The sequence below is a fragment of the Falco punctatus genome (genome assembly GCF_963210335.1).
Source record: "Falco punctatus genome assembly, chromosome: 8".
Lineage (NCBI taxonomy): Eukaryota > Metazoa > Chordata > Aves > Falconiformes > Falconidae > Falco > Falco punctatus.
This window is the reverse complement of record NC_137588.1, coordinates 13,408,359-13,435,975: the sequence shown is the minus strand read 5'-3', so window position 1 is coordinate 13,435,975 and position 27,617 is coordinate 13,408,359. Positions and strand designations below refer to the sequence as shown.

General features: G+C 37.9%; 1 protein-coding gene across 4 annotated transcripts; it reads left to right on the top strand.

Moving 5' to 3' along the window:
• The first annotated feature begins 81 nt into the window (after nucleotides 1-81).
• Nucleotides 82-27,617, top strand: TRAK2 (trafficking kinesin protein 2). Of its 4 annotated transcripts, none has more exons than XM_080400169.1 (17): nucleotides 82-229; nucleotides 6,393-6,524; nucleotides 7,684-7,878; nucleotides 11,620-11,673; nucleotides 12,445-12,515; nucleotides 13,175-13,291; nucleotides 15,071-15,280; nucleotides 16,524-16,602; nucleotides 18,357-18,487; nucleotides 18,689-18,763; nucleotides 19,442-19,579; nucleotides 20,540-20,619; nucleotides 21,292-21,495; nucleotides 21,632-21,930; nucleotides 22,271-22,549; nucleotides 22,752-22,851; nucleotides 23,466-27,617. In XM_080400169.1, the coding sequence occupies exons 2-17, from the start codon at nucleotides 6,488-6,490 to the stop codon at nucleotides 24,142-24,144; spliced, it is 2,748 nt and encodes a 915-aa protein (XP_080256295.1). In that variant the 5' UTR covers nucleotides 82-229; nucleotides 6,393-6,487; the 3' UTR covers nucleotides 24,145-27,617. The 4 variants fall into 4 exon arrangements, with proteins under 4 accessions (XP_080256295.1, XP_080256297.1, XP_080256294.1 ...); XM_080400171.1 differs by having other exon boundaries at nucleotides 213-229; nucleotides 6,393-6,709; nucleotides 23,550-27,617; XM_080400168.1 differs by having other exon boundaries at nucleotides 213-229; nucleotides 6,393-6,709.

Genomic DNA, 27,617 nt, shown 5'->3' with positions numbered 1-27,617 from the left:
GCGGGGCCGCGGCGGCTGGCGGGGCCGCCCGCAGCAGGCGGCCCGGCGCATTGTGGGGCTGGCCCTGGCGGCCGCGCCGCCAGCCGGGGGCTGTAGTTCTGCGGCGGGAGCCGGGCGGAAGCCGCCGGGGTCCCTCCTCAGTCGCCGGATTATGACACGCGGGGCTGTCGCCCGTCGGCCTCGGGTGGCAGCGGCGGAGAAGAGACGCGCTGGAGGGAGCGCGGGGCGGGTAAGAGGCGTTCGGTGCTGATTCGGGGTGGCTCTGTCGCCTCAGGGGCGGCTTAGCGAGCTCCTCCCTCTGCCCCGCCGTAACGCCTTCGGGGCCGCTTCCCGCCGAGGCGCGGCCCCCCCCGGCTCCGCGGGCCCCGCCGTGCCCAGCCGCTGAGGTAGGGCGGGCGGCGGCGGAGCTTGAGGCAGGGCGCTGGGCCGGAGTTACAGTAACCTTCGGGCGCTCCATGCGCGTGCTGAGGCTGCAGTGACGGGCGGGGGGCTGCTGTGACCTTCAGCCCGCCCGAGGGCTCCGCGCTGCGTCCGGGCTCGCCGGGAGGTCCGTGTCACCGCTCTTGGGCGGCGAAGCTCGATGGTGATGTTTTAGCCCTGGTCCTGACGTACGGATGTGGGTGCAAGGAGGGTTTGGCTTCTATCGACTTTTTAATCACATCGTTACGTCCTGATCGGCTGATCAAATTGTAATAGGGTCTCTGTCAGTAAATGTCTTATTCTGTCAGCCATCCTAGAGAAAAAGTGCTGTGTGGAGTTGCACTTTTATTTCTTAAATGCAGTCTTCAGCTGTAGGCTGTTGCATGCATGTTCATTTTTTATGGTTATGTTTCAGAGTTGTTGACTGATTGTGAGAGTCTGATGCAAATACTAGTAAATAACTTTTCACACACCATTACAAGGCACAGTCATTTTTAGGTGTGCTTTCAGATACTTGTTATCTTTCAAAAGATGTATTTCTGAGTAAAAACAGGTAGACTTCTTTTTAATTGCACTTCTAACGCTGAAGCTAAATTGAAAAAAAGGAATTAATTTCCAGTACCTGACATTTGTCAATTCTGTAGTGATGGTGTCACCTATTAGAACTATATTGATTTGTCAAATTTCTCTTAGGAGTATCTGAAAATGGGGCTTAAAGAGTAGGGTGTTGGAAAATTACAGACTTTTCTGATGGTGGTTTGCCTCTAATAATGGGTTTGCTGCAAGGAATATTGTGTAGCAGGAGCACTGTCTCTCAGGAAGGATAAACGTGATCCACTGATTGGTTTTCTAAGAAGACAAACCCAGCATTTTCACACGCAAGTTTACAAAAGAGATAACAGATCCTTTTATCTAGTTAGTTTTCTAGTGATACTCTGGTGACTGAGTCATATGGATCAGTCTGGTTTATTTCAACGAATACAGAATTGTAACTGTTGAAATGCTGAGCACTGGCTGGGTTATTAAGTAACCTAAACCACTTCCTTGGGTGAATGCAGCTATGCATCAACTTTGAAAGCATTGGTGATTTCAGTGAACTTTAAATGTTACTTAAGTTCATTTCAAGTTTACCTTATAGAGAACAACCTTCAATTTTAAAAGAAGCCGCTAATGACCTTTATAATGAAATATGAGCACAGCACTTGCCTGAAAAACATATACCACATTTTTGTAGTCTCTAACCAACAAATACTTAATGCATGATGATTCTTTTTTTCTCTGAAAAAAGAGATTGGCTCCCCTGGGATCATAACATTGCTATGTGTATACATTATTTCTTGCAGGTAGACTTTTCTTCTGAATAAAAGTAAACCTGCAAGAAGTAAAGTATACACGCAGTAATGTTGTGATAGTGCATTTACAGAAAAGAATTAGCAATTAATAAAACTGGATATGACTATTTCACATAGGTAGCATTCATAGTTTTGGATGAAGTCAGGCTTCAGTTGAGCATATTCTGTTTTTACACTGTGTGCTAAAGGTGTCACAACCTCCAAGCATGTATGACTTCCCAAGAAATTTTAACTATCAAACTGTGGTATTCAACAGTACGTGTATATACATATACATAAGGCTTATACATGTACTTATCAGGTAGTTTTGCCACTTGAAGAGTATCTGTATTATTAGAAATGACTGACATTGGGAGACAAGGATAAAAAATGAGTCTGGCCTGGCACAACTCTGGATAAATAGGATGAGGGAACTGTTGTGGCCCCTTGATACTCATTATCCTCGAAGAACTTTTCCCCAGCTCCCCCTCTGAAGCCTTTTACCCCCACCTCAAATCAAAAACAATCCAGGAGATGTGTATGGGGTTTTGTTTTGTTTTCTTAGAGTTCCTTTCTTATACCACACTATTTATGGTTGAAGGTCTGTTGCAAGTTTGCTTATGATTATTACACTCGTTATTAGGATTGTGCTGGCATAGTTTTTAATTTTTTTTTCCTGCTTACATGAGAGAAACACAAGCACTAAATAGGTTTCTGTAGGGATAGTAATGGCTGAAAACAACAGGTTAGGCACACAGCAAGAGTTAATTGTGACAAAGCTCATGTTCCGATAGTTTAGTTTTTCAGTATATAGTCCTTTGTCCTTCATCTCATCCTATATAGTGTTGAAGGATTTGGCTTCTGCCTCTGAACACTAGTCCCAGGAATGTTTTGGCAGCAATGCAACATGGTCGTGTTTGCTATAAGAATAGAACTGCTTCATTAACCTTGAAATGCAAAAATTGTTTATTGTTACTAGCTGGCTTGACACCATTCCTGTTTTAGTAATGAAAAAAGTACTGTGCTAATGACTTGATACCATTTTGTTTGGTTTGGTTTGGTTTTTTAATTGCATATTTACATAGCAGTAGAATTCAGTATCCCAGAATAATTGACTCATTTGGTTTGCTTCCTTTTGGAAAATGGATGTTGCCTTCTCCCTTAATCGAATTAGAATCTTCTTTGTTGTTTAAATTTTGTTTGTGTTAATTGTGGCTTGATGTCTTGCATCCTGTAATTGTACAGAGGAGCAGATCTAGTTTAGTCTTTCCAAGTGCTTGTGAGGAGTCAACTGCTCTCAGCAAATGGGAACAGCAGGATATTTATGTTTGAGTTTGGATGTTGTCAAAATAGATGCTATTTTGACCAAAAAAATTTGGCTATATTTTTAACTTTTTGTACATAAAGAAACAAGCACATACATTTGCTTGTCTACAGTTTCCAGTTGTAAAAGCAACTTACCTCACCTTTCTGATAATTTGAAAATGAATTGGAGTTCTCTAGTGGTTGAATGTCTTCAGAATTACATTCTGAAATAAGATGGCACAACTGTCATTCTGTGTCTGTCTTGAGTTGTTCAAAGTGGTAGTCACAAAGATAAGACTATAATTTTTAATATTTTATAGCTATTTCAACTTCTCTGAGTCTACTTAATATTGCTTTTGCAAGTTAATCTTGGCTGAGATCTTCTGACTCACTGAAGGAAAAATTAATGAAATCTCCTGTCATGTGGTCAGGAGACCACATTTTTGTCTCTTTACTACCAAGATTAAATGCTATGTTGAAATATCTGTGGTTTAATGGAATATGTGGTTCCTATTGTTTAGTTTTTCTTTTTTTTAACCTGTACACTATGATATCCTACCACTTAGTAGGCAATTCATGTGTATTTCTCATAATGCTTTTAAAATGTTTTTCCAGCCCTTGGTGTTTTTGTTTTGGTTTGGGGTTTTTTTTGTTGTTGTTATGCTTTAATTTTTGTACAGTTTTCATTGGGAGTTTCATCAGATTTTGTTATAACAATGGTGAACAATAAGACTGTTGCCTGTGTCATAAATGATAGCACTCCATGCTTTTAAAATACTTCTTGGCATGAATGGGCTCCAGCACTGCCTTTCTTTTTGAGTTTCTTTTCCATTTTCCATGCACAGATGCTCTAGGAAACCTCAGAGCAACTTGGGTTCTGTGGGGCAGATGTAAAAGGCTTAGGACTAGTTCTCACCTCTACAAGGGGTCTTTTTCTTAAGTGTGCTATAGGTACTCCTGATTTTAGCCTACTGTTTCAAGCCACAGGATAGTTGCAATGTGAAACATGCATCATGGAGTAAAATTTAATTAGAGAGCACAGAAATAAACAGATTGAGGTAGGTTGGTATGTATGTAAAATCTCATCTGATATTTCCATTTCTCTTGAGCCTTCCTTGAAGAAAGCCTCCTGAGAGCACCACTTCTACATATAGGCCATTCTCCAGTATTTGAATTCTCCTTGGTTCTTCCATGTTCAGTTAACCTATTTGTAAAAGACTCAAACATCAATGGGAAATTGGCATATGAGGGAGTAGGGGGACAAAATGGGTAAGAAGTACATCTCTGTGGAATTAATATAGTAAATTGACAGTGGAAATAATCTTTATAAGTTAAGATTAAAAATTATACCTGAGAAAGTTTTCTGGCTTCTGTTTTGGATATTTTTGTAGCATGGTTGTGTATTTTAAAGCCATATTGTAAATTTTATGGGCTTCATCTGAGTGTATTTAATTACAGTTGTAACTTGGAGAAGGAATCTGAACTTAGGAAATAGTTTTATACCTGCAGAGTAAAAGGGTCATGGAGTCACTTTCAGGGTGGTACTGCACAGTGCATTAGCTGGGTGAATTTCCAGAGAAGTTGCCTCATGGCACACTAAACTAAAGCCATAAGAAGCATCGGAAATGTGAGCATTAACTTTTATGGTGTTTGTTTATCTAGCAAACTTCTCAAAGGTTTTACAAATGAGATTGCTCTTTTAATTCAGTAGCTTGATGTTGGCCTGATGCTCTAGAAAACTTTGAGCCACATGATTTTTTTTCCACCACCACACTGCCCCCCCCCCCCCCCCCCCCCCTTGGCTGAACTGAGATTGAACTGCAACAAATAGTGTTTCTGCTTTGCACTACTTAGAAGAGAGATTAAGTCCCGTTTTGAGAGGAAGTAGCATTCATTTTTGCAGTGTTAAAACTCAAAGAAAAAAGATTCAATCAGAACTGTGAAGAAACAGTCCTGTGCTGCAGAATTTTGTCTTGCTCTACAGTGACTCTTTTTATTACAAAGTAAAATCACCTTGCTCTGTGGATCTACAGCATTCTTAAGTATCATCTTCTGCTGTATTCAACTGTTTTAGAGGGTGTGAGTGTGTCTAGTTAGTGCTTTTCAGCAATCCATTTAAAAAACAGCCTCTTGAAAAAGATCACAAACTACTGTTGGAAACAGCTATACATTCAGATAGCAAATGTTTCTGAAATCTCAGTCTTACTGTTTTCAATAAGTGTCTGATATGAATAAGATTTAAAACTGGTAAGTAAAGTACATATTTAAAGAAATAAATGACAGTGTAAGAAGATATTGCTTACAAGTGTGAGCTTACCTTAATTGAAGGAAGTTCTTTTTTGATCTCCTGCCAAAGTCTACAAGCAGATGAACTTGGCAAGCTCTAGGCTTTCTTCAGAAAGCTCCTGCACTGTCCTTTCTGGTCTTGTCAAATGAGAGGTTGCTACAGACAGAGAGACAAACTTGTGAGTGTTGTGCTTGGTGATGGGAGATCTTAGGGAAACTTTGAAGAGCAAATTTGAAATTAATGAAGATTTCAAGATAATTTTGTGTTTACTGAGTATAGGAGGAGGGAAAATGAGACTTTTGTTCTCTTTGATTTCATATTTTTCTGTCATCTAGGGCTACTCTTGTATTTTGCATGGAAGACACTTGATCAGTCTTGGCAAGGGAACGGCAGAATTTTTGCTTTATTAAACTGTTCTGATAGGTTATCTCCATTAGTCATGGTAGTTTCATTTCTGGTTTAAATGAGTCCCTACTGAAGAGGAAACACAAATTTTGTCATGGTCCACGAAGTAAATGTCTGATAGATCCAGTTTTTAATTAACAGACTTCTAAAGGGGAAGAAATTCAAGCAAACAGTCCTATAATTTTTTTTTTAACAATCAAAATGCTTAATATGACAGTTCTGAAATCCTGCCTTTAGTATGCATTGCTTTAGATAAATGTAGTACCCTGAAGAAAATTTCTGTGTAGTTGGAGCTACTGTCCTGTAGAGTAAAAGGAAAATGCCTTATTTCAGTGAATGAACCTGTCATACACTAAATGTTATATGGAAGAAGAGGAATGGTATAGACAAATAGGTAATTGACAAAGCTGATGCTGAAAGTGAAAAGTTATGTCTGCAGGGAAAATACATTTTTAAAAAAATGCTACAGTTTACATGCAATTTGTAAACTGGGGGTTTAAATGTTTAGATTTTTTAGATAAATGGTAGTACAGGGAGAAAATTCAGACTGAAAGGGATGAAGTCATGTTAATTTACAGGTCTCATTTGAAAGATTGACATCTGTCACTGTGACAGCTTTGGCATTCTCTTTCTTTTATTTCTAGATGATGGCTGAGCTGAGAAGCCTGTGAAGCATGAAATGTCCTATAGATACTTCTACTGATCGGTAGTAGCCCAGATGAGATAATCATGTCCTAAGATGGCAACAGATCTGGAGTATGAACCGGTCTGCAGAAGTGAGTTGATGGCAGATTTGTTAGTATCTTGGTGGCTTGATGGCTCTCCCTTACTCTGTCTCTAAACCAAAGCCAAAGCAATAAAGGGACTGCACAATCTGACTACAGGATGCTATTTCCAAAGAAGTGAACTGAGAAGAAAGGACTCATGAATTTTGATCACAGGGGTTTGGAGAGCGTCTCTGGTAAGTTGAAGATTTGCCGTTACAAATCCTGAATGTATCAAACATGTTATAGAACACCAACCTGAAGACAATGTTAAGTTCCATGTTGTTTGTATTGCTTAGCTGGTACTGCAGATGACCACAAATGGTGAGTCCTCTTAAGTAGCTTGTAAAATCATCTTCCAGTGTAAAATGTCATTTGTAAAATTCTCAATGTCAGTAATTAACATTGGCATTTTTTTCCACTGAAAGATACTGAAGATAGTCTTCTTTACAAATGTAGGAAAGATAATTGCCATATACCTTTGTTATGCAGTATTCTAGCAACCTAGAATTAATGTTCCCTTTTTTTTGCAATAATTGTGAAAGAGATTAAGGCAGAGCATGACACAGGAAGAGCTCAACTTCCTTTCCAGGATTTTGAGTATTGTGTTTCTTAGTGTGTTTTCATATGGATGATAATGGAATTTCTATTTGTTCCCTGATTTCAAGCAGTGTTCAGTTGATTTTTGTGGTTTAACGTTATTTACATCTACATTCATTAATGGACAAAACAATAAACAGAAGTACAAGAAAAATGTCGATTTCCTTCAGAAAAGAGAAATGTAACTATGCTAACTAAAGCCAATGAAACCTTACAAAATCAATAGCTGGTAAAATGCAGGTCTGTGATTTAGCTCAATGAAGAGGAAAATTAAAAACTGAAACTCATTACATATATCATATTGAAGAAGTCAGAGGGAGTCATGACTAGACCAGCTGTCTAGACCAGTTGTGGAGTCAGCTGGGGATCAGGAATTTACAAATATTACAGTGTAAATCAAATATTGGTTCAGTAAGTATTCTGGTAATTTGTCCAGTACAGAATAATTCTTTTCAAATCTACTGAAGGTTTCTAAATTATTTTTAGTATATAGAATGTATATTACTGCAGCAAGATTAAATATGTTGTGTATAATAGTTACGGACTATTTGTGGCATTTATTCACTTTCAGATGTCTGCTCCAGCGAGGACCTTCCTGAGGTGGAGCTGGTGAGCATGCTAGAAGAACAGTTGCCAGATTACAAGTTACGAGTGGACTCTTTGTATCTGTATGAAAATCAAGATTGGATTCAGTCTGCTGCCTGCCATGGCCATCTTCCTGAAATCACTTCTCCAGTTCGTGATGAGGAGCCCTTCCGTTACATGAGTGAGTATATCTGGGTCTGGGATATATATTTTTTTCCAATTATTGAAGAGAAAACCTTAAATATAAAATTAATATTATAAAGCATTCACATTTGGAAAACTTTGGACAGGCGGAAGAAAAAGATGAGTTCAGGGGAAGTGCTTGTAGTTCAGCACTGCAATTCTAAGGGCTGATCTAGCATGTCCTATGGCGGCCTGTTCATTAGATATCACATAGAAATAAGAACGGGAACATGTGATAGTGGAAAAGAGACAGGAAACTAGGATTGTGCTAGATTAGATGTAATATGAGAGGTACAGAGCATGTGGCAACTCCTTTTTCAGGAGCATTAATGACGCTGTCCTAACCTTTTGTGGCAATGTTGCTTTTGAAATGCAACATGGTTTCTTCTGAAGGTAGAAATGGGGTGAATGCCAGCCAGGTGGGTACTAGAACAGTGTTTATCACTGCCTTCCAGTTTTGAAAATACAGAGTAACTTATCCTTAAACCTAGCAGATCATAAGGAAGAAAACAGCTTCTGATCACATGAAGAAACATTTAATACGTTAAAAATCAAATTATTAGAAGGCTGCCAAAAGAACTGAACCCTAACTTGCCTGTAGTTTCAAGTGTTTTCATGTGAAAAGAGGAGAATGCATTGTAATCACTTCAGAGGAACAGGGAAGTTCTGTTTCCTCCATCTATTGGAACTATTGGAATAGACTACTTGTGAGAGTGAACTTGGTATTTACATACAGCCTTGGTATTTATAGATAATCTGTAATGATTACTTCTTTTTTTGTAATGCCACCTCTGAACGGGCTTTTTTGTTGTTGTGCTTTAAGCATCCATCCAGGAGGTATAGCAAATGAATAAGTAAAAGTAAAATAATACCTCATGAGAATGCAGCACTTGACAATTTAAAGCAATCTTGTTATCAGTTCAGCTTGCAGACTTGGAACTCTTTAACTGTGGAAAGTATTTGGAAAGCCACTTAATGTTTATTGCTCAGTCTGTTTCTGATAGTAATATTGCAAGCATAAATGATTTTTAGTTGAGTGGACACTTTTGTAGTTCACTGGCGGCAGTTGTGTAGTCAGTGGGGTGTGTCCATCCTCCTCAGTTTCAACTATATAGAGTGCTGGAAGGAACTTTACATCAAATGTGGCTCTGGTGAAGCTCTCTGGTAAACACCTGCAGTTCCAGTGTGATGAAGCACTGAGAGAAGGACCCTCAGTCAGTGTGAGCCTATAATTCCAAACTGCAATGAGAGGGAGGGGTTTTATCAGTGTTTTGATAAAGGCAGTCATGTGTTACCTGGCTGTCAAGGTGCTACAGAAAGTAGTGTCTTCCACTTTCACCCAGTGAGAAGTTCTTTTTAACTATAGAAAATGTCCTGTGAAAATATTAAACTGCTTGTGAGAGTTTTTTGAACAGTTACTATAGATGTTTTCTTGACAGCTCTCAAAAATGAGCTGTAACAATGACTGACATTAAGTTAAAAGATAACTTAGGCATAACATACAGAACTAACTCTGTCATTTAAGAGCACAGTCATAACTGCTGAGTCATATAAATTCAAGATAAATATAGCTTATGTTTCTCCTAGAAATTGTCCAAAGAGATTTAATGTGGTAGTCGTCATATTAGGTTTTTTGCGCCTAGTAACTTAGAGGGATATATGGGGAAGGTCCCAGACAAAAACTGATATAAATCAAAATCTAGTTATAATCATTGCTGAATAGCTTGTTAGGTGAAATTTGTGCCTCTTTTTCTGTTGACTTGAATTGGGAATAATTGTGACAGCCACACTCTTGAAGTGTAACTTGGGTTTTTGTGTGTAGATCTTCTCCTTACTATGTATGTATGAAAACACTTTTATAACTTTCTCCTAAAGAGAACACTAAACTCGTGGTCTGAGTAAATTTCCAGTTGACATCCAAGATAAAAAAAAAAAAAATTAACAACAGTTATTGCACTTGAGCTCCTCCTCTTTTTATGGCTGCTGCTGCCTGTTATTTGCCTATGTGGCTCTTAGGGACATGGTTTAGTGGTGGACTTGGCAGTGCTAGGTTAATGGTTGGACTTGATCTTAAGGGTCTTTTCCAACCTAAACAATTCTGTGATTCTATAGTTCTATTAGAAGATTTATCCAATGACCAGTTGAGTTCCCACTGGCAGTGTTTTCAGTGAGTTGGAAGAATGTTTTCTGCTTCAACTGTGGTAGTGTAAGAAGCCCTGAATTACAAGGCATTTGTCTTTAGAACTACTTTGTATGTGTGACTAAAGAGACATGGCACAACCTAACAAGAATATTAACCAAAATGAAGAGTTGCTTGCAGCTTTCACTTGGCAAGGTGAGTGAGGAGAGATTGCCCATGTACATGTTCACAAGAGACAATTATGACAAACTATGTATAATTTTGATTCTGTACTGTAAGAAAATAACAGAAGTTGTATAGAGTGAATTTCAAAGCTGTCCTGTGATTTCATTTGTCAGAGTAAATGTATTTGGGTTCGATTTTTAGGAACCTACCTACATGAGTAACCTTGTATGTAATTAGTGTAAATCTTTATTGAGGTGACTTGCCACTGGATAGAAACTTTTTACTTGAAATCGCCTGTTGGGAACAGTTACCACAGGAGAGCTGGTTATAATATTCTGCCTATAATGGCTGAAATGTATATATGTGCGTATTTTCCAAATATTAGTAAGCCTGATGAGTTTGCTGTCCTCTCTTGGCAACCAAGCGATGCAGTAAAATTGACCTCCCAAATGTGTGTTATGCTACTGATAGATGAGTACTTTAAATTTTGTGAAGAATTCCTATTTTTGCCCTGCTTAGAAATACAATTAGTAAATGGCACTGCTATAACTTCAAAGCATCTAAATACTTGAAGAGCATGCGTTGGGTTTTTATGCCTGCTGATCTACCTGATAAAAACATTTGATTTTTTAGATTTTCTGTTAAGCCCTTAGAGAAACAGTTCAGTAAACTTTTTTTCTTCTATATTGTTCTTTCTGTTCTCCTGTCCTTCAAGACTGCAAGAAAGTTTCTTTCTATACTGAAATGCAACTTTTTTTCTAGTGTAGCCGTAATGTTATGTTTAAAAGGTTAAATATGGACATTATGTATGTAAAGGTCATTCATAGCTTATATAACATATGTAAATAAAGTTAGTGTGCACTTGAGCTTGGCACTTCACTATCTTGTAACTAATTGTGCAATCCTCAACAAGAACAAAGAAAAAACACAATACCACTGTGTATTCAGAGTATAAATATGATTTAAACAAGTTAGAAGTGCCAAGGAAATCTTCAGAAATAGAATTAGACCAAATCCATAGTAATCTCATTTTGCAGTGCAGTGATGATGGAATTGGTTTCAAAACAGGTTAACTTTGACCTTCAGTTGAAGCAGATTCTTCTATATTTCTTAAATTTATATTGCTGCCTTCTTTACTTTCATGGTTCTAATTCCATAAAGCAAATACAGCAAATGTCTGTTGAACTTGGACAAGCATAAATATCCATTACCTGCAAGTGAGAAGTGTAATTCTGCTCTTGAAGGGAATCATATCTAAGTGATTCTTTAAAATTTCTAAGGAAGTTTTAATAGTGTAAGAAGTATGTTTACACATTCATTTTTTTTCTTCTGGTGGTGGTAGGTGCATGTAAAAAATCACCTGTTTTCTTACATTTTAATTCTTTCTTCTTTTTGTTCCTTTTCCCCTGTGTCTTTCATTTTCTATAACTCGAGCTCTTATTGAACTTCCTTCCTCCTCTTTGGCTGGATCTCACAAATTTGCACAAGGTAATTAAGATTTCTTTTTTACTAGCATCTTCTGTTTCTTAGGACAAGAACTAGAGCAGACCAGTGCTTTGTGTTTTAGCACTGTGTTTTGTTCAGAGTTGTTGCAAATTCTTCATGCTTTGTTTTTTCTTGACTCAGTCCTGTCTTTCAAATCCTGCTTGTCTTCAGTTTTTTACAAACTCTTCAAAGGTCAAAATCACTCAGTCAGTAAGATAAGATTTACTGCTACATCTAAATTGCAGACATATGTTATCCTATTTCTTTTTAACTGTTCCCAAGATGATCAAGCACTTAATAAACATGTTTTCGTCACTAGTCTCTGGGGTCTCCATACTTCCTGCGTATAGCTGTCACACTAATGGGAGTTTTGTTTCAAGGGTAAAGTCTGCGTTTTTGTTCAGCTGTATTTGGATATGCTCCAGTATATTCTTCCCTCTCTTCCCAGCAGGCTGGATAATTTAATAGCGTGGCTGTATTAAAAAAGAGATTTTCCTCCTTTTTCTAAATTTGAAGGATATGTGAGCAGCTCAAGTTTTAGCTCATATTGCTGAAAGCTGTGAATGTTCAGTACCTCATTGTATCAGTCTACCAAATGAGTATTGTTTCTATTATATTTCTGAAGTTAAGATGTGTTTTCATAGCCTCTACCAGTTTTATAAACTAAGTATTGTATTTGTATATAAAAACATTCTCTTGAGTTTTACCTCTCTCCCTTCCCAGCAGTCTTGTGGTACTTAAGCTACTTCAGTAAGTATGTTTTTCTCTTTTCAGTTCTTGGCACAGATAATGTGGAGCAGAAGACCTACAGTGATGCTGACATGGTCAAACATCTGTTAGCTGAGGTATGCTCGTGTCTGCAATGCTATGTTACTGCATTTGAGGGCATGTATTTGAGGAAGGGCTTTATTCAGCTGCTGGAAATTTTGGTTCAGTTATCTTCAGAAGCTGCTTATCAAACACATGGGTAATGAGTGCCCATTTGGTTGCACTGTCTGAGACACAAAATTTAGCAAAACTATGGGCGCCCATGGAACCAGGGAGTGTGAGAGAAAAACTGCTTCCTTTTGCTTTCCTGTTGCTCCTTTGGTTCTACCTTCTCAAAACTATCCATGTTGAGCAGTCTGTTCTGGGGAAAGTGTCACCTCAGAGACCACAGGCCTAAGTATATGTGACTGCTTGTAGGATTCAGCAGAGCCCATATAACTTCTCCAGTACTTAGCATAAAACGCAAAACTGTCCCCAGGTTTGATGCTTTCCTGTCCCCCTGTTACCACAAATGCTCTGGAAGAGAATGCGCTATATCAAGAAACACATGTACGGATGTGTTCCGGATCCAGATGATGAAGCAGTAATCATTGATCTCACTATGTTGATCCATCTGAGAGTGAAGGGGGATGTCAAAACAGTGTTGCATTAAACAGTAACTAGGAAAATCTAGTACTACTCTGAATTTAAACCTTATCTGATCAAAAGTAGACATTTGTTCTCATTTTGTGAGCAGAAAGATCGGGACCTGGAACTGGCAGCCCGAATTGGACAAGCCCTCCTTAAGCGAAACCATCTGTTGACAGAACAGAATGAAGCACTAGAAGAACAGTTAGGACAAACTCTAGATCGAGTGAGTGATTTCCCCCACCCCCCTTTCTTCCTTTCTTTCTTTTTTTTTTTTCTTTCTTTCTTTAATTTTTTTTATGATGATGGTAAGAGGTTTAATAGAAATACATTATTTCATTCTGAAAGCAGGTGATTGCTGCTCTCAAACTATGAAGTATAATTAGACGTCATTCTCCTAATTGTCATTGTTCAATCAGCTTTCTTACTCTGAGAATGGACTATGAAGACTGCGTATTGTAGTTACTGAGAAATTATGAGAATGCTAGGTATTACTATGATATATGTACAACAGCCTTGCATTTTAAAGTGTTTGTTTTGACCATCAGTCTGATACCCTGCCATTAAACTAAGAATCTAATAATCTAAGTCAGAATAAGTAGTTGGTATCTGACATGACCTGCTATATAATGACTCACAGGTGAGAAAACTGCAAGAAAATGTTTAATGGGGTGTTTACGCTTAGAATAAATAAATAAAATTTAATGAAAACTGAATTCTGCTGAAGATCTTCACTCCATCTATTCCTCTAAGTACAGATTCTTGATCTAATCTTTTTCTTTCTTAAAAAAGAATTAAATAGTTGACAAACAGTAAAGTATCCTGAATTTTTTTAACCCTGTCATCAACAGATGTAGTCTAAGTTACAGTGAAATGGATTCAGCTGCCTGTATAAAACAGTATGCTGGTAATAAAAAAAATAATTAGCTGTAGGACAGCAGAAATTTATGTATTCATATAAAAATTAAAATACGCAAAATAGAGTTTATCTAGATGAGATCTGTCTGTTCTGCTGTTTTTTATTTGTCCTACTGTTCATATTATATATACATTGGTGTCCTGGTTTCAGCTGTGTTAGTTAGTTTTCTTAGTAGCTAGTACAGTGCTTGTTTTGGCTCTGATATGAGAACAAAGTTGATAGCACACCGATGTTTTTTGTTGTTGCTGGGTGATGCTTATACTAAATCAAGGACTTTTCAGTTCCTTGGGCCCTGCCAGCCAGAGGGCTGAAGTGGCACAGGAAATTGGGAGGGGACACGGCCAGGACAGGTGACCCAAGCTAGCCAAGGAGGTATTCCATACCATATGACATCATGACATTATGGCATCTGTCTTCCTGAGTAACTGTTACGTGATGGGGCCCTGCTGTCCTGGGGATGGCCGAACACCTGCCTGCCCATGGGAAGCAGTGAATAATTCCTTGCTTTGCTTTGCTTGCATGCACAGCTTTTGCTTTACCTATTAAATTGTTCTTATCTCAACCCTTGAGTTTTACATTCCTTTCTGATTCTCTTCCCCATCCCTCTGGGTGAGGGGGAGTGAGCAAGCGGCTGCGTGGTGCTTGGTTGCCAGCTGGGGTTAAACCACAACAATTGGGGGGGTACAAGTCTATACATGTAAATAGATGTCTGTCAGTCCTTTTCTCCAGGAAGTTACAATTCAGAAAAATGTTCATAATAAAATGTAAACATGTATCAAAGCAGCTGGAAAATTATTTTGAAGTAAACAATTAAAGAAGTAGGTTCTGTTGTCCGTTCTCACATTATCTTGAATTTTCAGTCTCCCTCACAGTGTTAAAATTATGATTGTTGTGAACTTCCTATAAAAAGCGGTAGAGGTTGAATCTTCTGTGCAAACGTAAATAAATGAATCATGACCTGTGAGCTATTTTTTAATCTCATTTTAGACTGGAACAGTGATGTTCCAAGAGGCTACATAAATAATACATTGTAATATTGTATAGCTAAAATACATTTCATGAGCTGATGATCTTCTTTTGTCATAGGTTAACCAGCTGCAGCATGAACTGTCAAAGAAGGATGACCTGCTTCGTATTGTTTCAATTGCTTCTGAGGAGAGTGAAACAGATTCCAGCTGTTCCACACCTCTTCGTTTCAATGAGCCTTTCAATGTATCACATGATCTGCTGCAGCTGGATGTCTTGCAAGATAAACTCAGAGAGCTGGAGGAGGAGAACCTTGCCCTCCGATCAAAGGTATATCCGACTTACAGTTATATACCACATATGCTGGATATGAAATAAATCAGGATGGTTGAAAAATCCAGCATCTGGGTTTCTCTTGAAGCATATAGCTATTTTGTATCACTGTATACAAATCATACCCAAATGCTTTCCCTCTACCTCCCACATCCTTTTGTTTCCTCCACTACTCTTCATTATCTCCAGAGTCCTCTGGTAGTCCTTCCTCAGTTTCACTATGGTATGTGAAAGAATGTGGGAACACAAGTAAGCACCCAGCAAAAGAAGCTTGAGGGCCTGGTGGATCCAAGTAGTGTGACCTGTTTTGATACAAGTCTGACTGCAATTAGCAATAGTATTCTGGGGATTACATTGTGTTGCCATTACATTTTTGTTAGTCTATATTAAATAGTGAGGGTTAATAAGCTTCTAATCAAATTCTTTTAAAGACATGCTTAGTTTTGACAATGTTATTAGTCTCTGTATTTTAAATGGTCTCTCTTGTGTATAAAACATGCCTGTATTCAGGCAATTGTACTGAGCCTGTATTTTCTTTTTTAATTTTTATTTTCATGTGACAGCATTATGTAAAGAAATATGTTTGCCTGCACTTGTGTAGCTGTACTTCTACTTGCTTGGATAATCTTTAAACCCATTTACTAAGTCTTAGGGTGAGTCAGTCACTTAATGGCAAACAGTCCTGAATATAGACTTAACTGTGCAAAGTTTAATATTGTCATCCTCACAGTTGAAACAGAAGTAGGAATCTGGTATGCTCAATGTTGTTTAGACCTGTTGTACTCTATGTCTGGCACAGAAAATTTACAGTCTAAATAGGCTAGTTGGGGAGTATGGAGGAAAGCTGTTCTACTGAGAGCTTTTCAGTGCCACCAAAGATTTGGCTGACATAATTCAATTTTCAAGATTTCTTTTCCTTAAGAAGTTTTGAAGAAAATGCAGTTGCTTACTTCTGGTTACTGTGTTGGTCTACTTTAGCTAACAATTACATATTTTTGCAACAGTTTTTTATTAGAGGTGAGAGATCAGGTTTTGTTCATGTGTCTCACTCAAAAGACCTGTAAAATTCAGGGAAAGAGGTGGTGGTGAAAAAACGGTTAGGAAGAATGGCCAGATGCATAGAAATTGTAAAGATGGATAGAGGGGATGCTTCAGTTGCAAGAATTTCGGAAATAAAAAATCGTGGCATTAATAGATGTCTAGATAAACTGAAATTGGAATACCAATAATTTTCTTGAAGGCTTGCCACCTGAAGACAGAAACCATTACATATGAAGAGAAGGAACAGCAGCTGGTCAATGACTGTGTCAAAGAGCTCCGTGAGTATTCAGGCTGTATCTTGCAATGGCAAAATGGTATTTGAAATACCTGGTGCCTATACCTTTTTAGTTACCCCTGAATCAAAAAAATAAGCTTCAGTAATTTATGCCAATTATTCAAGTCTTGCTCTTTACCCAAGCGCAAAATTGCTTCTGTATTTGATCAGGTTTCACTCTGGCATTCAACTTCAGGCACGTGTACTGTGTTTAGAGAGGGAAAATGAACACAAAATCTAATGTTTATAAACCACCTAAACTGAAGCCTACAGACACCAAAAAATCAACAAAATATACTTCTTGTACAGAGTTTTCAGCATGCTTAACACTGAAATACATCAGTGCATAGACTCTTAAATGCCCATTCTAGATTACTATGTATCTATGAAGACTTTATTTTTAATATATATATATATTAGGAAACAAAGAATTTATAAATTGGCAAGTGTTTTGTCTAGAACAGTATTTGCTTTGGGGACGGCTTATTTGCAAAAAGTTGCAGCTACTCTTATGCAAATTCATGTTAAGTATTCTGAAACAGTAAGGAACAATCCTGTTATTTTGTGTGTGTGGCAATTGTGTAACCTGGTGGTACAAATTTTTTATCTGTAGTCATTTGATGTCTGCTGCTTCCTTTGTGCATAATAACCTTAAGCTTGTATTTTAAGGTATTTTTTTCTATACAACCACCATAGAGAAGACTGGGTTGCTGCTTGATTTTTCTTGTTCCAGATGACCATAAAAATACTCTGAATTGATACTTAGTTGTTAATTTACTCTGTTCCCTCTGAGAAAATATACATCCTTTGCAAATAGAAGTTATGCCATATAAGCTCTCCTATCTTCCTTCAATGAGAATGTCTGTGAGTTCTGTTTTGTTCAATCCGATAACATACACAGGCGTGCTAGGTAATTCAGACTCACAGAAAGAATCTTCACCCAAAGGATATCTAGTCTACAGCTTTAAAATGTGTGTCTTCAGGAAAAAGGTATCTGTCTGTGAGCTTAAGTGTCCACAGGCCCATGCCATGGGCAGGACCTTGTTCTGCAGAACATCTGTTGAGGTACAATAACCACTAAATTTGTAGCGTGACCTTTATGCAAGATTGATCAGATTTTATGACTCTGCTCTGCTTTCAGGGCAAGTATACAAGCAGGACTAACTGCATAAAAATATTTCAGATTTTTGAGCTGCTTTGTCACCACACTTGAAGTGCTTGCTTAAAGAAAAGAAGAAACTGGGAATTGTATGCAGTGGTTCTTTGGGGAATCGATAGTGACCAGAATCAAGAGCTAAACAGGTGTATGCTTGACAAGGTCTGACAAAATGCCTTTGCTTACAGAGAATGGTAGTTAATAACAAGATCAATTCAGAGCCTGACTTCTTCAGCGTATTCCCAAACTGGCCTTGGTCATTTGAAATTGTTTATAGCAGCTTGCCTTGGATTTTATTGTGATCATTTCACATACTTGTGTTATGTATTTCAGGTTCTGCGCACTTAGCTCTTAATATGTTACACCTGTGTTTGAAGTTCACTCTCTCTCTCCTCCTCCTCACCCCCATTTATGTTTTCATTATGAATGTTCTAAGACACCTACTTCTATGAACTACTAATTGATTTCCTAACAGTATTGGTAATTTTGAAGATTGTTGTTGACTTTCACTGATCTTTTCTGGGTTTTGTGTTTGATTTGGTTTGCTTTTTTGCTGTGTGTTGGGGAAAAGCTCTCTGCTAAGTTCCTTTTATGTTTTGTAGGGCAAACAAATGCTCAAATCTCCAGAATAACAGAGGAGTTGTCAGAGAAGAGCGAGGAGCTGGTTCGCTACCAGGAAGAGATCTCATCCCTCTTGTCTCAGATTGTTGATCTTCAACATAAACTCAAAGAAGTAAGGGAATGATGATGAAGAGTGTACGTGCGCATGTGTGTGCGCGTGTGTGCATGCCAGTGCTTACAGCAGATAAAAATTGACTTGCAAACCAGGGAGTTACACTGCAAGAGATTGGCTGTTTCGGGAAAGTATGGCAGAGGATCAACTCTCTCAGGGAAATCGGCTGAAAAAATGATGAGCACCTTTTTGTGCTTTCAGCACGTGATTGAAAAGGAGGAGCTGAAACTTCACTTACAAGCTTCCAAAGATGCTCAGAGACAACTGACAGCAGAGGTACTTAAGGCTTCCGTATATGTATGTGTGTGTGTATATATACATTTTTAGGTAGCTGTTTGGAATAGAATGTAAGAGAAAGAAAACTAATAGAGAATGGGAACTATTGCTTTTTAATTATATAGCACTTTTGATTTTTCCTTATGGTAGGGGTCATATGATTGGACGGAAAGAATAATTATTTTTATCAAAGTTTACACAAATGTTTTTGTAGTTCACAGGAGTATGAAAGGCAAGAAAGGTGTTCCAGGGAGAGAGGTCTTACTATTCTTAGTAGTTAAGAGACAGAGTGTTTTAGTGTGAATATTACTGATTATATCAACAATACTGTAGTTCATCAGATGTTAAGGAAGTTCTCTTTTTTTTGCTTTTTTTTTTCTTCTTCTTTTGCATCAGCAGTTACTGTACTTGCAGAGTTTTTTGATGTATTTTCCTTTGGATTTTATTATACATTTTCCACTTTCAAGTCTTAATTTGGACTTTGTGCTTCACCATTAAAAACGGTGTGGGTGCCATGCTAACTATTGCCCATTCCAGGTGCTGGCATGTGTCATGCAGCTGGAAAAATATTTGTGTTGAATCAGTTGATACAGGTTTCTGTAGGAGTGAATTCAGTTTCATTCTGTCTTATCTTTAAAGCTTACTGGTATCACACGGTGGCCTCTTTTTCTCTTTCAGCTACATGAGTTGCAAGATCGGAATGCGGAGTGTCTAGGGATGTTGCACGAATCGCAAGAAGAAGTGAAGTTGTTGCGCAGCAGAGCCAGCTCTATTGCTTGTCTCTGCCACCGCCAGTCATGTGGAGCATTTCCAGTGGTAATAAATACCACTAGCTTGGCATACACCTACTGACACATATGGCAGCATACAATTATACGAGTAAAACAGCCAGTACAAGAGCCGCAGCAGTAACTATTTTGTAGTAGGCAAAGGAGCTGATTTAATGGGTTTTCAGCTCTTTAATGTGTACAGTTTTGAGAATTCAATGTATTGGGAAACTAACCATGCACTTGACATATTGTGATACTAAAATTATTTTTCCTTTTTATATGCCTTTTCTGTTAAATAAGTCAATTGGCATGTTCTACAGTTAGTGCTCAGTTGTGCTAGTATATTGTTCAATGTCAATATGAATTGTATAACTTGACAGTGTTTCTTTAAGAAACAAAGCGTCTTTTCAAGAGTTCAGAGAGTTTTGGGTTTTTTTCCCTGTATGTAGTTTATGATGTAATTTTATGTCCTTATCTTGTGAGGTTAAATTATAAGCATCATCAGAAATGCATGACTTTAGCCTAATTGCCAGAGGTGACTAAAACAACGGAAAAGGGTTAAAGGCATTTATTTTATTTTTATTATTATTATTAGTGTCAGATATATTCTGATTACTCTCTGTACTGTATTTCTGGGCTGTGCTGGGAATTTGTCAGGTTTTGGTTGGTTCTGTGTATGCAGAATCCTTCATGCTCATTTGGCCTTGTAAGAAGTGCTTTTACAATTGTAGCTTAACTTCAGGAATCAACATTGTGTGCCAAGAAAAAGCAGATGTTGCTAATGAAAACTGAACCCATACTAGTTATATGTAGGTGTAGTTATGGTGGAAAATTGCCCCTCATGCACTTCCTTCAGAGACCAAAGGGTTTGTCTGAAACATATTGATGCTGGGGAAATGTGGAGATTTTTTGAGTAATTTTTTTAGAGATATTTTCTGCTAAAATTGTTTAGGAAAAAGACTTGAATCTAATTTAGTAACTCTTCTGGTTTCTGTTTTTCCTCTAGGATTCCCTTGCAGCAGAAATTGAAGGGACAATGCGGAAGGAATTGAGTCAGGGTGATGAATCTGTTCTCTTCAAGCAAAAGTATGTTTTCAGATCTCTATGTGCTATTTCAAGATTTTTTCATATGCTTGTATTAAGTAAGGTGAAACTGATTTCTAGAAGTCTATAAATGTGAATGTTCCCTCATTTCTATATAACTTAATAAAAAAAGCTTTGTAGTATTTGGTAATCTTTGCAACTTTGGAACTTACTATTCTTACTTGATTCTGTGAGTAAGTTGGGAATTTGCTAAAAGGATGTTATTTCATTCTTTAATTGATGAGATTTTTTAAATGCAAGTTCTCTGATGGACAGCGCTAGTTTTATTCCCTTTAATGCTTACAGAAAAATTCTCAGGGAAATGAAATTATAGCTGAAAGACTGAAAACAGTTTCCAAAGCCCTGAAAGTCCTGTTCCTAGATCTTTTACTTTTGAGCAAAAAGTAACAAATTAAATATATACTTCTGAAAGCATATATAAATTAAATATATGGTCCTGAATGTTCTCAAGTGGTTATCAATAGAGGCTCAGGTTTTTCGGGTTGAAGTAAGTGGTAGTTCTGATATTTAATGGAACACAAGTGTCTTAGGCAATCCTGGTTTTCTGGGCTTAAATCTTTTTAGTCAGGTCTCTGCTGACTTTTTGAAGTCTGTTGTTGAGAGCTTTTTCAAAATGCTTCTGAAACTACATTTGCTTGCTTATCTTTTCTGCAGGTGTCAACAGAAACGAGTATTTGACACTGTCAAGGTTGCTAATGTCACTCGTGGACGTTCCTCTTCCTTTCCTGCCCCATTGCCGATTCCTGGATCTAATCGGTCAAGTGTAGTTATGACAGCAAAGCCCTTCCAGTCTGGTGTATACCAGTTGGAGAGCCACATGCAGATGACCCAGAGGAGCAGCTCTGAGAATAATTTAAAGTAGGAAACACAGCCTGCTATCTTCTTTCTAAACTAACTAATGCAAAACTAAATCCAGACTGGATCTCTGCTGTGTAGGAGAGAAGTAGTTAATTTAATGGCCTTAATATCTGTTGTTATTTGATGTTTCTCACAGAGGCACTCATAATCCTGGCCAGCCAGGAACCCCTGGAGACAATGACTTAGTCACAGCTCTGCACAGGCTCTCCCTTCGTCGTCAGAACTACCTGAGTGAGAAGCAGTTCTTTGAGGAGGAATGGGAGCGAAAAATGCATTTGCTGGCTGAGCAGAAGAAAGGGACTAGTGGCTGTAGTACACCAACAGAAAGCTGTTTTTCCCTGGGTACAAACTCAGAATTCACTGATCTCTCTGCCAGCTCTAGTAATCTGCGTGTCCTCCTACCAGAAAAATTGCAAATTGTCAAACCCATTGAAGGTAAGAGGGTGATCTTCCTTCTCTCATCAGCAGAAAAAGATTTTACGTTAATTTGCCAGCTAAATCACTGTCAGTGTATGTATAGCTAGGTATGATATGCAGTAGGAGGAAATAGTAGTATTTGGCAGGCTACGTGCCAGCCAGCTCATCGGTATCACTTTCTACTTGGCTTTCTTATTTGGCACTAAGTGTTAGGCTTTTTCATGGCATTGCCATCCAAGCCTGTCATGTATCATGGTGTCGGCACCACTTGGCTGGATTTGTTTTGATTATGAATTTTTGTAACTCAATACAATAGTAGGTAGTGGCTCTCTGAGACTCTTCTCTTTGTTCACACCAGGATCTCAGACCCTTTTTCACTGGCAGCAGCTTGCTCGCCCCAACCTAGGCACCATTCTTGACCCAAGACCAGGTGTTGTTACGAAAGGTTTTACCCCTCTCTCTGATGATACTGTGTACCACATCTCTGACTTGGAGGAGGATGATGAGGAAGAAAGTGAAGGAGGTATAACATTTCAAGTGCAAAAGTCCTTCCCGGAGGAAAAGAAAAGTACAGTGGCAAAGCCAGTGGCAGGGATTTTCCTGCCACCTGTTACTTCAGCAGCAGTACCAGTCACTGGTAAGAAGCATGATTAGTGTTTTTTCTTCTTTTTATTTTGCAGTCTTTTTCTCAATGGAAAGTATTTGGCCTTGCAACAGTGCTGTCTTTGCTCTTTACCACTGTTGATTTATTTTATTTATTTATTTAAGTAATTATAAACTTTGCTTTGATTAGTTCTTTTTTTGTCTTTATTTTTACCCCCAATGGACATAAATTGCAGCCTCAAATCCAGGGAAGTGTCTGTCTTCCACAAATTCCACGTTTACCTTCACTACCTGTAGGATCCTTCACCCATCTGATGTCACTCAAGTTACTCCCAGGTATGGTGACTGCTGACATCCTACATGATGGTCCAAAGGAATAAACACTTGCTTTCTGGCTTCTGATATATCGACCAGTTTTAAAAAATACCAAGGCAGCTAGGCAACACACAGGATGTTACTCATACAAATAGTTGTAGTTGCAAAGAGGAAACCTGAAATTCTCTATAGTGAGACTTAAAACACGTTAGTGTAAGTTAAAGGAAGTAAATTTGTACTCTTAAATATATACAAGTATGAAAAATATACAAATGCCTTGTATAATATACCTATTACATAAACAAAATAATTCTATGATAATTTTTTCCCCTGAATCTATCATAAGCTTTTAAACTAAGTTATTACTGGACATCTATGTTGATATTCTATCTAATATGGTATAAATGACCACAGAAGGTAAGTTCATTGGTACTTACAGTAAAACCTCTCTGTCAGCCTAGTATAACTTCTAAACATTTTGCAGAATTCTGAATCTACTAAAGCTGAAACTGTCACAGCTAATAGCAATAGTTCATTTTTTCTTGAGCTTTCTGTATAATAAAAGGCAAATGCAGAGAAGATGTGAAGATGTCTAATGTGTACATTTTCTCTGTTTAATTTTTATTTTATTTCAGCTCTGTGGGTGCCACATTTTCACTTGGAAGTACTGGCAGCAGTATTGGAAACCCAATAGCGAATTCTTCATCCATTTCTTACAGGCTTAGTATTGGCGAATTTCTCACCAACAGAAGAGACTCCACCACTACTTTCAGCAGCACAAGCAGTCTGGCTAAACTTTTGCAGGAACGGGGCATCTCTGCCAAGGTTTACGATAGCCCAGTATTAGAAAAACTGCCTTTGCTACAGCCCACTCGAACTCTCCCCATTCCTTCTACTCCACCAAATTCTCCCTTGCATTCACCTTGTCCTTCCCCTCCGCTGTTTGAGCCCCGAGTGCATCACTCAGAAAATTTCCTGGCTTCTCGACCAGCGGAGACATTCTTGCAAGAAATGTATGGCCTAAAGCCCTCCCGTAACACTCCAGATGTAGGCCAGCTCAAGATGAACCTAGTGGACAGACTGAAGAGGCTGGGTATTGCCAGGGTGATCAAGCCCCCTGAGACACAGCACTACAGCAAGAATCAGGGGCCGGAGGTTAGCCTGCAGAGGCAGGAATCAACTGTGTTTCTAAATGCAGGTAGCAACTTAATGGCAGGACTGAGAAGAAACCAGAGTCTTCCAGCCATGATTGGAGCTTTGGGAGCTCCAGTTTGCACACAGTCATCAAAAATGGATATCCTAAAGGAAGACTGACTGGTCTGAAAAATTATTGACTTCTAGCATAGTAAATAATACATGAGGGATAACCAGTACAGGCATGGCTAGATGTGCTACAGAAGAGTTGGAGAAGGCATGTGCATGTTAAAGATGTGGGGGAGAGAAGCATTGGGATCAGGGAGAAAAAGAACATTGCTTGGATTAGAGGAAGAAGGCTTTTGTGGAAGATAAGAAAGAAGAAACCAAAGCGTAGTTTTGAGACCCCTTTCAGCATCTGCCTTAACTTAAGCAAAACTAAAAGAACATGATAGACATTCTCAGTAGTTTAACCTTTTAAACAACATGTGTAAAACTGTCTTGCAGGTGCTGTTCTATTTTTTTCCACCATATGACCACAGTATTTTACTAGTTGTTAGAAGTCAGGCTGTATCATTTACTTATAATATTAAAATAACAGTCAGTCTGACCAACATCATTGGTCCAAGTTTCTCTCTGTAGCAAACAAAACTTGGATTTTATTTTTTAAATTCATTTATTTTCCATTTCAGAAACTATGCTTTAAACTCATCTTCACTTTGAGAGGCAGTGGAGAGAACCTTTAGCTCTATGTAAGAAAACAATACTTCTGTTCATGAACACAGAAACTGGTGGTCAGGATTTATATTTTGAAAGAGTGCAATTGTGCTAGTGAGGTATTAACAGAAGTTAATTTATTTCCAGACTTTCTGAAGTACACAGAGGAAGGTGTAATGAGTAAGAATTAAGAAGCAGGAAAGTATGTATTAGGGTGAAAACTTCAAGCTAAGATATCTTTCCAAAGTGTGCTGTGCATCTTTTTAAATGAGGGTATTTTTTGCGTGCGCGCACACACATACAAAATCTCAGGCACATTACAGTGTTTTAAAAGGAAATAATACCTAGGTGCTTGATTTAGGGTTTCTTTTTATTTGATGTAAGCAGATAGTACTTACTTCAGGACAAGTATCAGAAATTCGGTAACCTGACTCTTCTCTTGATAGGTAGACATTATGTATATTTGAGAGTTCTGCAGTAAACTTCATGCCTTTCAGTCAGTTGTTTCTGAGTTTAGGGAGGATTCCGTTTAAAAGATTCCATGAAGAGCAAAATTTACCAGTCTACATTTAGAAACAGGAATATGAAAGCTAGTGTTCTTCGTAGCATTGTAATGAACATCAATCAATTTTGTCTACATTGAAATCCTCTGTTTTGATGAAGGAGAGTGGTTCTGAACCTGAGTCTCAACAAAGCCGAGGCAGACTTTCTGTCTCAAAAGAGAAGTCCATTTTAGAAATCTGATTTGTGAGGGGTAATAATCAAAATATTACTGCCCATGCTGCTTTTTTGATTCCTTCCTATCCAAAGTTCCAGTCATAACTGAATAACCTACAGTAGATTTGTAGTGTAACTTAAAGAAGAAAGTTTTCCCAGAATTCCTGAGGAATGGGTTTTCACTAGTGACCTGATAATCTTTATGTAATTTTTCACTGTACCTATTAACACTTAAAAATTCTTCTAAAATTTAGTTTCCATAAATTTGAAAATTGTCATAAAGTTTGGTTTCCATACAGTTAGATAAAACAGTCAAAGTTTACCTTGTCTGTTAGTGTTTGTGGGACATAACTGATACCTGTCTGGGTGCATGGTGTGAAGCATCAGTAGAATCACGCTGATTTGCATTTGCTGTAAGGCACATCCACCATAATCAGCACTCTTGTTGCTGCAGGGTTGAGTGGAGTAGGGCAGTAAAAGAAAGCTTCTTAACCTGGTTTATAGGAAATTTGTAATGTGGCCTTTCAGCTTTTATAGTTCTATAGATCTTGTGATGACTCTTTGATACAACAGTCTTTTTTTTGTAAAAGGAAAAGGGGTAACCACTTCAAACTTGCACAGGGATTCTTAGCAGAAACTTGCCTGTCAGCAGCGCACAGAAATATTCAGGAACTCCTGGAGTTGCCTTTTGCTCTCTAAGCAAAATCTTACGTAAAAGGTGAATTTTATTTAAAATACCATATACGGGTTAATTTTGTTTTTTAAATGAAAAATATTTAATTTCTTCATGTAAATATTTATGTTTGTATGTACTTAGCTGTGCCATGGGGTCCTGCATAGCTGTATAAGGTAAGAGTGAAAGGCATGGAGGGAGGCAACTTTGCTCTCCAGTGAACTAAGATGGGTATGTCTGCAGTGTATTTGTAACTTCTAGGGAAACAACAGGAATGAGTTCACAAAAAATTAGACAGTTTGGTCTCAACAGAGAAGTGCATAGTGTGTCAAAATTATGTCCATTTTATGTATGTTTATTATAGGAATACATGTAAGTTATGGATACATTTTTGAAGTATGTTTTTCTAACACTGTTCTAACACTTTTTCTAACCAGCTTCATTAGATAACTGTAGCCATTGGATCATTCTGTGTGTTGTCAGCAGAAGTGGCAAATCGGCTAAATCAGAATTCCTTTGGCAGACCAGGTTTCAGTTAAAATTAATCTAAAAGCACATTAACTGAATGCATGTTTCTCTTTGTGATGCTTCCATATTCCATAGGCCAACAACTTAAACTGGTTCAGTTCAAACAATACTGTGGATATGTTGAGAGGTTGGTTGGTTTGTTTGTTTTCTGTAGGATGATGTACCATCTACACAAGACAAGAAGAAAATGGAAGGCTGTATACCACTGTGTTTATGCATTTATCCAGTTGGTTGATGCTGTGGTGCAGTGTTGAAATTCTGTCATGTGTTTATACCTTTGGATGGTCACACACATGTTGTATATCTATACCTAGCTTGCAGCAACAGGGAAAATTGGTACTTCCAAGTTTACTGTTTTGTGCCAAAACCTTGAAGATAAACTTTTTTTGAGTAACATACATGTTTCTGAGAACATATTGAAAGTTGCCATCATTCTAGGAATTGATTTGGCTTCTGTTGCCTCCCAGAAGAGAGGAGACAAACTTGCATGCATAAGGTAGTTGAGAATGTGCACAAGATCTTTTGATCCTGCACAAGTGTGATTTGGTTGAGTGGGAGGTAGAACTAGAAAGAACATAGAACTGGATTTCAGAAAGGTTCTGTTATCTTGTGGTTCGAGACAAAAACAAATGCTAGAAAGAAAGGACTTACCTATGCTTGTGAAAGTTACAAGAGACAGAAATAAATTCCTGTTATTTGGTATCTTGGTGTCATGTAAATACCTTCATTTAGATTGGCTTAAACCAAACACAAATTTAAAGCTTTCTAGTTCCACAGGATTTGATAAACTCAGTGATGCCTGCATGCTCAAAGTACCTGTGATCAAAGTTAACAGCAGCAGAAAGTGAAGCAGAATATTGTGTTTGGGCCTCATTTAGCTGTTACACGAGGGAATTACAATGTTTGAATGGTCTGGGAATTTCATGTTATTTTTTTCATCTGCTTTTTGCACTTACTGTTGTTTCATAGTGAAATGTAAATTTGATAATAAATATGTATAACATGCCATTTTTCAGTA